The following is a 9,749-nucleotide window of genomic DNA, read 5'->3' on the forward strand; positions in this document are numbered from 1 at the left end:
CAAACAAACAAACAAACAAAATAAACTGATTTCATGTGAAATAATAGATATGCCATTTATTGTAGATCATACCTTCTATCGTGAGGAAACAGAACTTACAAGTATATTATTATGTTGAAAACGTTCACTATGGTATTCAAGGTACTTAACGTTCCAACGTTAAGAACCTAATAGTGTTTAAAATCTGCCTCGTCATAAACGTTAACAAGTCATATATTTTGTTCATTACTAAAGCAACTAAAACGCATGATCTTCTATAAAATATAAATGAATTATAACACATCATAATAATGAAGTTGCTATAACTACAATGAATATCTAACACCAAGGTAGAATGATCCTGGACAGTGTTTGATTAATTCATAAATAAGGTTTATACAACCTAAAGCCAATCATTTGTACACTATAGGTAAATATATATGCAAAGAGTGTAAATATGTGAAGTTTTGAAAATTTTGTGAACTATAAAATATTTGCCTTCTCAAACTAAAAGAGAAAGAAATGCATGGTATTCTTTAGATACCACACTTGTAACTTATTTCAGAATACCTGCAGTTCGCAACTATTTGAATCAACACACTTTTGCAAGCTTTATTACTTGTATCCAACGGTATACGGAAAAACATTGTGAAGGTTTAATGACTTTGAAATGCGTACGAAATATCAACTACATCTAGAAATTCAGTATACTCGTTTCATTTTAGCAGCGCATAAAAAGAACTGATGGTATTTTCTAACCTGGATTTATATTACACTATTATCCATTGAAGATTTAAATCTTATTAATAAGTTACTGAAGACTAGTTGGACATGAAAAGTTGTTTCCTTTTTTAATAGTAAAAAACACAAAATGTGAAACTGAAATTTCGACGTATCTTCCCATGGGCCCAATGGACCTTCATACCAATTTTAGTGAAGATCCATCCACATCCTGCGAAGTAGTTACATGGACATACAACAGACAGTACGATTATATTTATATAGATTCTCCCGATGGGTTAGCTGTAAGTCATCGGACTTACAATGCTAAAATCCGTAGTTTATTTCTTCACATTAAACAGAGTGCTCATAGCCGTTTGTTTAGTTTTTGTCCTGAAAAATGAAAAAATTATCAATATAGTATAATTTAAAGGAAATTTTTCAACTATTTACTATAGGGTTTGCGTTTTAGATTATGAAGGTTTAATTATATTTATAATGTAATATATAAAAGTACAAATACAAGCCACTAATTTATTTTCTTTATTTTGATGCTTTAGCAATATATTTAGCAAGTAGCAAAAAAGCAAAAGTAATTTATTAGCTTATTTATCATAATATATTATTTCATTTGAGTATTTGTTATTTTAAATTCACTGTATAAGCTGCCAGATGGCAGGAGTAAATGTCATATGTTTTTAAGTAAGTTTCGTAATCGATGAGATAAAATAGTAGCTTTTTAATTATATAAAAGAAATGTGAAAACACTAGCTTTAGTGCATTTTTTATCTTATGTAAATAGATTTATGATTGTCGAATTGAAGTATATGTGATAAGCAATTTTAATTTAAACATTATTATTATTAGTTTAACCGTAAAGGAATTTTATTTACTTTAAAGTTTTAATTTGAAAACTTAAGGCTTAACTCCGTAACTGTCTAAAGGATGATTATTATAATTTATAACAAGTAATAAAGTATAACTTACAAGCTACTGACATTGAGACTCTTAGAGTAGTAGTTTTCGACTTAAGTTTCAATGTCGCTTGTAAAAGTTGCATAATTATTGACAAATTGACTGTTCAACTTCAACTTGTTTCAAGTTTAGTCCAGTAGTTGTCGCAACTTGTAAGTAATTTGATACGCAGTGCTAATAATATTGGTAGTACTAGTAATAGTAGCCTACACTACTTGTACTATAAATATAATATTTGACTATTAGTACTAGTACTCGTAGGTTAGATGTGTTGACAGCAACTATAATTCAACAACTAATTTTCAAATTGGAATTTAAAACATTTTTCATAATTAAAAATTGAATGATTAAATACGTTTAATAATATCTGAGTAATTGTTAATAAAAATATTACATGCAATAAGATTATTCTTAGATTTATAGTTTTTTTTGTTTTTTTTAGTACTGGGAATGATTGTCTTTGTGATGAATCTAGTTCATATCTAAAACTTTGAGATTTCTTTAAACATCCTGAGGTTTATTAAAATCTTTTGTAACAAAGGTGATACCTAAAGGATTATTATATCAAGATTTGATTAATTTTAATTTTTTTGTTTACTTTTGTTGTATTTTATCATTGGATATTGAAATGTAGTCACAGTGTTTCATTATATGTGTATTTCTTTTATAAATATATTTCATTCTAATATAAGTGACACTTTTATCTGTACCTTGCCTGTAAACATGTACTAAGCCTATGGTTTAATAGGAAGTTAAGTATTATCTTTAGATCATTCTGTGCTAGAGTAGAGATAAGAAAAATTTATAATACAAATCTCTAATTATCTGTGAAAATTAACCATACACAAACTGAAATGTTCAATAAGTTTTTGCTAAACTATTTTAGATTAATTATAAAAATATTTTGATATGTGTATAGTTAGAAAATTCTGTTTTCTAAAGTGTATTTGTTCTTGATGAGCATTAAAAATTTATAATTTCTAAACAGACTGGAAATGTCTGGTGGTTAGGGCACTTGACTCTCAATCTGCAAGTCATGGTTTCAAATACATGCCACCAAACATTCTTGCTTCTTCATCCAAGGAGTATTATAATGTGACAGCCAGGCCCACTGTTTGTTTTGTAAAAGAGTATCCCTAGGGTTGGCTGTGAATGGTGTTAACTAGTTGCCTTCTGTCTAGTCTTTCATCGCTAAATTAGGGATGTGAAGTTCCATGAACAAGATGAATGTAGAATATATTAGTTACACAAAAACAAAGATTTTCTTTTTATGAATCATATCAATAAATATGTCTCAGCTGCATTTTTGTAAAACCATTTTTGAGTGACATTTAACTTTATATTTCAAAGTTTTTCATAAACATAAAAATATTGATTATAAGATAAATAACATTTTACATGATATTAAATCATTATGTATAAACTACAATAGCTTGTGAATTATTGATACATACAGATCTGTATGAAGGTAATTACTATTAGGGTATAATCTAAGGCGGATAAGACTGGCAAAATAATTATAATTAATATTGTAATCTGTTGTATAGTGTTGAAGACGTAGAACCAGAAAAATGCACGATGCTTATGAAATGTTACCAATACTTGAAAAGCTTCCATTACAGATAGAGGCCCTTGCTGCTTATGGTAAGTTTAACTCTTTTTTTTTTCAACCAAGTCCCTGGGACCGACCCCGTAATCATTTTGCACTTGTTATAGTTTTCATGCTATAACTTTTAAATTAGTAAGTGAATGTTAAAATTTGGCACTTTATCAGTAAACATTATAATGCTTTCATATGCAAAATATCTGATTTCTTTTTTAAGTCTTAAGGTTTGTAAAGCAGTGTTTCTCTTGTGCCTTTTTTTTTCTTTTCACATCTTGCCTATCTAGCATGCAAAGTAATTTTCATTTTAAGATTATAAATACTTTTATGAATCAGGAATTTTGAAATTTCACATGCAAAATCTTTATAATATCTGGATAATTGTCAAACATTTCTTAAGAAAACCTTTATATTTTATCTGTTATGTTCAGTAATTAATCTTTGTACAGGTTTGGTGATTTGACCAATCTAGCAACCACCATAAAAAAATTAGGAAATAAACATAGATTATGCCTCTTTCATTCTAGAATGAACACAAATATAACACAAAAACATAAATGTTTAGATAAAATAGTTTAAATGTCATAACATGTACATTTATATATATATATATATATATATTTATTATTTTTATTATATTGACATTTTACACATGCCTGGCTAAATACAGCTTAATTACTAAGCTTGATAAGTTATAGTGGAATTCTGTGGTATCAGTATAGTAACTTATGATTTTTTGGTTATTTCAAATGTATATATAAAACCTAAAAAACATAATTTCATTTCACATCCTGCACATGCAAAATTTGACAAGGCTTAGCAACCTACGACAAGCAGCAAATGAGTACAAAGGTCATAACAAAAAGAGCTAATTGTTTGCTTAACTTCTTAATTTACTGTTCTATATTTTAAGAAAAATTAGTTTAAGAAGTTATTTGCAAATAGTAATAATGTATGTATAATAATTGAAATATGACTGTATTTTACAAAATAATAGTACACTAAAACACAGCCAAAACAGGTCACTTTTTAAAGACTAAAGACTATTTTATTGGATATGGTATCATGAGTGCACGTGCACCACATCATTGTTACTTTTGTATTGTTAGCCAGGTATGGCTGGAAGGTCAATATTATAAAAATAATAATATAAATGTATATTGTTATGAGATTTCAGCTATTTAGACTAAAGATGTGTGTTTTTGTGTTATAATATGTTGTCATTCTAGAACAAAAAAAGCATAATATAAATTTATTTCCTAATTTTTTTATAGTGGTTACAAGATCGATAAAATTGACCGAAACCATACAGATATTTGTGAGTGAAATTAACATATAAATTATAAGGTTTGTCTAAAGAAACATTTGATAATTATCTGGAAGTTATAAAGATTTTGCTTGTAAATTTTGAAAATTTTCTGATGCAAAAAGTATTTTAAATCTTAAAATGAAAATTACATTGCATGCTGGATAGGCAACATGGGAAAAGAAAAAAGGCATGAGAAAAGCATTGCTTAACAAAACTTAAGACTTAATATAAAAAAATCTAATATTTTGTGTATGAAAGACTTGTAATGTTTACTGATAATCTGCCAAATTTTGTGAAGATACACTTACTCATTTAAAAGTTATAGCATGAAAACTGTAACAAGCACAAAATGGTTACGAGTTTGGTCACAGGGATCAAGCCCATGCTGAAAGAGTTAGTTATTATCTTAAACTTTATCATTCTAACTGTGTACATGTTTATGTGCCATTTATTATAGCCAGAATCTACATATTGCATGACATTGAGTAATTTTAAATTTCTTGCCTGTTACAACTTTGGCCAAAATAATTTGGTGGAATCACTTATTTTTGTGTAAAATACTTTGGAAACTCCAGCAAAAATCGTCTATTTTTTTAATTTTTTTTGTGTATGTTTGAGTTGTGTTAATAGAAGCCATGTAATCAACAAGGTCATGCACTCATAAGCAGTTTAATGAAGATCTTGAAAATATGTTACTCATATGCCCTCATCAGTAATCCTAAGGTTAAATACTACGAGGTTTTGTTTTTACATTTAAAGAAAATGGCAGAGATTTGTTGTTTCCATTACTTGAAATTTGAGTTCTGTTACATAACTATTTTGGAAAAGAGCAGAATAAATATTGAATGAGATCATTTATCCAGTACTTTATTTTTTAAACATTATAACTGAATATTTTGGTGAGATCACCTTTCTACCACTGTTTGTGATGTTGTATTCTTAATATTCACTGTGCATAGGTTTTACCTTGGGGAAAAAAAGATGTATGGATGCTATCCATAATAAATCACAGTTTCTATGTTTATCCTATTCATAATAGCACTTTTGTAATCTGATAAAGATGCATGATTGTTATATCTCAATCTATGGAACTTACTATATTAATTCTCACATTCAATATCTAGCATCTATAGTGAGTCTGTCATTGTAGGATTCAAATCAGGTATTGTTTTAAATTTGAATAAATGGGAAGAACCAAAATATGAATACATTTTCATCTGTTAGTAAGCAATGAAGTGTGCTTTATTTTTGTGTACAAAAAAAATTAAGGAGTCTGTTCCTGTGTCTGTAATTTCTTTTGCAACTAAAAATCTCTCAAGGAAGTCAAACGAGTCATCATTTCATCATTTTATGAGCTGCATAGTGATTCTGAAAATTTTGAAAAGAGAAAGATCCATCTAAGCGATTATTAAGATAGATTGATCTACTAGTAAATAAAATAAGGTTTTTTCACTTTTCAGTCATTTTGATATTCAATAATTTACTTAGTATCTTAAAGAGAAATAAATATTTGATAAAATAAACTTCAGTCTTCCAAAAATTGGGTTGAAACTTCTGCATTAATGGATGGAAAAACTGTAAGTCCTTGTCTTTGTTTAGCATCTAACATTAAGCTACAGCAGTCCAAACCAAGGTTCTGTGTTTTGTAATGTTTGTATGGCATTTAGTCAAAAGTCATATTTCCTTCCTAAGTTCTAAGCTTTCAAAAGATTGGAGCAGTGTGAAAAATATTGTCAATTATCATTTAAATTATAGGAACACAGTACAGCTCTAGTTAAAAATAAAATGGTTACATTTGCAATAAATCAACCAGGTGTAGCTGAAGTCCTGCTTGTTTGCTGCCTGTAAACAAAAGACTGAGAGTAAAAGATCTGTTTGAGAGTCTATAGTTAAAACAAAACGTAGCTCTAAGAAAAAAAAAACTAATGAAACAAGCAATTTTATAGCTTTGCTCAAGTTCAAAGGTTAAATACCACTTGGAAAATGCCCCCAAAGAGGCACAATATTTGTGATACAATATATACCCCCTTCACATCTAGCTTTCCAGATTCAGTGTTGCCCTTTTTATGCAAACTTGTTTGCTTGCCACTAGCTTTGAGGCTCCCACCTAATCTTGTATTTCCTTATGATATTGCTTGCAAATGAGCATGCAACACTGCCTCCTACTACAGCTGTCTCCATTGATAATGATTGTTCAACCATCACAACTTCATTTGGCACTTTTGTGTTAACCCTTTCATGGTAGGAAGGACAAAGTGTGCATGTCACAGCCTTTTACAGAGTTACACTTAAAATTTAATTAAACTAGCTTATTATCAATGTGTCTGTGAATATACTTAGCATCAAAATGTAAGTAATAAATCAAATCTTAATATTATAAAGAAATTTTTTTTAAATCCTCAATCTCTCTCAGTATGAGAATTGTGACATTTGTTTTATAGGCCTTCCCTCTTCTTCAATTTATTTACCACCCCTCCTAGAAGTATGGAATTTAATGTAAATTATTCATTATATTATTGATATAACTCAGGTAAAGCATAATTTTTGGAGCCTTCATTCTATAAACTAGAAAATCAGATCAACTTGCTATGCTCATCTGTTACATTTCCTCTTTTGCAAATTGCCAGTAGTTCTTTCTAATGTCATATACTATCTTAGCTATAATCAGTAGAGAGCCAACATTTTAAGTTATGAAATGATGTATTATGTTGTTTTCTGTACAGGGCATTGTCTATTTCATCCTTCAGTTTAAATTTGCTCGTGAGGATGGGCTTAGCTGAATTTTGAAAGACTTATCCCATAGTTAGAAAGCCAGCTTAAAAATGAAATTAGGACTAATTGTAGAGGAAGTTGTTCAGAAGCATCTTTTCTTCTAGCAACATATTATCAAGCTAAGCTTTTTTTTCAGTTTGCTCTGATCTTTATGCATATCTTTGCTGAACTGAGAGATTTATTGGCTTTAATAGTTGAAAATAATGAAAAGAGGTTTCATAATGTGTTTATATCAGTAGCACAAGACTTCTGGAAGCTGAGATACAGGCAATTAGATCACTTCTGGACAACTGAGTTTGAGAAATTCTTGTATTTAAGTTACAAGGACAAATTAGTACTATTTTGCTCAAAAACTATTGACTTTCCTCTAAGGTTATGAGTGCCATATACTGAGAAAATGTTCAGGAAATTCATAAATACTAATATTCTTGGAGCATGCTCAATTCAACTAGACTACAGTTTACAATGTTGTTACATTTTTATGTTATATTAAAGAATTTTTTTTTTTATTGAAATAGTTTTAGTTCAAAAGTTTTATTTTTAATGCATGAAAAACTGCTAAATGTTTATTTTCTAGAATTTTTTTTAACTTAGTTGTGCAGTTTTGCCCTTGAGGTGGACTGCACCCATCTGGACATGAAGAAGGTAAATGAATGCATCAGTTGCTATATGTTTTAATTTTGTAATATTTCAACTAACGTTGATGGTGAATGTAGTATTCTTATCCTCTGGTATCTGTAAGTTTGAGGATTTATAATGCTAAAAAACTGGTCTTTGATACTTTTGGTGGGCACATCACAGATAACCCACTGTGTTGCATTGTGCTTAATAATAAGAAACAACATAGTATTTCTAAGAATTGGACCACCTGGATTTTGTTGCTAAAATTTCTGTTATTTCAGGAGAATTTCTGTTGGTGGGAACTAAACAGGGACACCTTCTGACATACAAAGTCACTGCAGTAACATCCAGTAATAGTAGTAAGTATTACTTTAATGTTGTTGTTTATGTGAAGTTTTGAAATTGACTTCTGTGAATTTGATTGGTTTAATCTTTAGAAATAGTCACATCATGATTAACAGATTATGTAACCATTAAAGTAATATTTAATGTTTCATTTTGCTTTCTGTAGGTAACAATAAATTTGAAGTGAAGCTTTTACGGTCCAACAAGTCATTTGCCAAAAAGCCCGTTACCCAGGTATGAATATTTCCAAACACAATACTGTTTTACTGAATAAAATGGTTACATTCTCAGGTAAAGATAAAAAAAAAAAATACAAGTTTAAGTTGATTATTTGAGTTACAAAGAGAAAGAAGATTATGGTTGTGGAAAATTGAAATCTTATAATCACTGATAGTCTGTACTCTTCATATAAATTAATTTGTTCATTATAATGAGTAATAACACAGGCCTGTGAAGTTAAAATTCATAAAGTTGTTTTGGTTTTAATAATGTATTTTCCATAATTCGGCTAAGCAGATTTCAAACGTAACATTAATTTTTTTTTTATAATGCAAGGACTTTTTTACAAATTTGGAAATTAAAAAAAAAAACTTTGATCAAATTGCACTGGTTGACAAAAGATTTAAACGCTTTTTGTGACCAGTTTTGCATTCTGATTGCAAATCTGTTTTTGTTTTTCTAGCACATCTAGTTATCAAAATATGACTGGTGTTATTTTCAGCACAATTTCGGTAATAATCACACATTAGGCTAGTTAACGTTAAAACTTTATTCATTTTTCAGTACAATTCCCATAAACGTTATACACATCATACACTTGGTTAAATTTATACAGTACACACTTACGAAAAAATGAACAACAACTTAAATTATAATTAAGGCAATAACCTTTCCAATTTAATTGGTCTCATCACAAAAACTTGAGATGCTAGAGAAAAACCAAAAACCGATTTGGAATCAGCATCCCAAGAGCTATCTAGGCCACCTATGATTATATCTGATGAAAATGACTTGTTGGCCAGTGTTATTATTTCTTTTACCACAATGAACATTTTTTATTATGTTTGTTAAGAAAAATACAAACAAACTGAAGAAAGGGGAAGAACATTGATGTCAAATAAATATGCATCCACATTCATCATGATTTTTATTTTTTGTTAGTGTGAAATCTAAGTCTTTTAGTCTCAAAACTATGTTATCATCTTTCTTTTATATACACCTGGAAAAAAGTTAAGCACCCCCGTGTTTTTTTCAAGTGATTCAGATTCGACGTTCTTGGGACTGATTATAAATTACCATTCAATCTAAACGTGTTTATCAAATGAAATTATGCATTATTGGGCACAAGAAAACAAGCTCATCACCGTAAAACCACAATTTTTAATTTACAGATCAGGACATCAAAATATGCACAGTTTTCACGCT

The 9,749-nt window shown here is 29.0% G+C and overlaps 1 protein-coding gene across 1 annotated transcript in view; it reads left to right on the forward strand.

Annotated features, from left to right (window-relative positions):
- The first annotated feature begins 1,537 nt into the window (after positions 1–1,537).
- Positions 1,538–9,749, forward strand: part of LOC106471638 (vam6/Vps39-like protein) — a 68,090-nt gene continuing 59,878 nt past the window's right edge. The window contains exons 1-4 of the mRNA XM_013932253.2: positions 1,538–1,826; positions 3,222–3,318; positions 8,261–8,338; positions 8,491–8,558. Of these exons, the coding sequence (XP_013787707.1) occupies positions 3,246–3,318; positions 8,261–8,338; positions 8,491–8,558 (219 nt within the window). The 5' untranslated portion in view covers positions 1,538–1,826; positions 3,222–3,245. The remainder of the gene's footprint in view (positions 1,827–3,221; positions 3,319–8,260; positions 8,339–8,490; positions 8,559–9,749) is intronic.

Source organism: Limulus polyphemus, unplaced genomic scaffold (assembly GCF_000517525.1).
Source record: "Limulus polyphemus unplaced genomic scaffold, Limulus_polyphemus-2.1.2 Scaffold4750, whole genome shotgun sequence".
In the NCBI taxonomy this organism is placed as follows: Eukaryota; Metazoa; Arthropoda; class Merostomata; order Xiphosura; family Limulidae; genus Limulus; species Limulus polyphemus.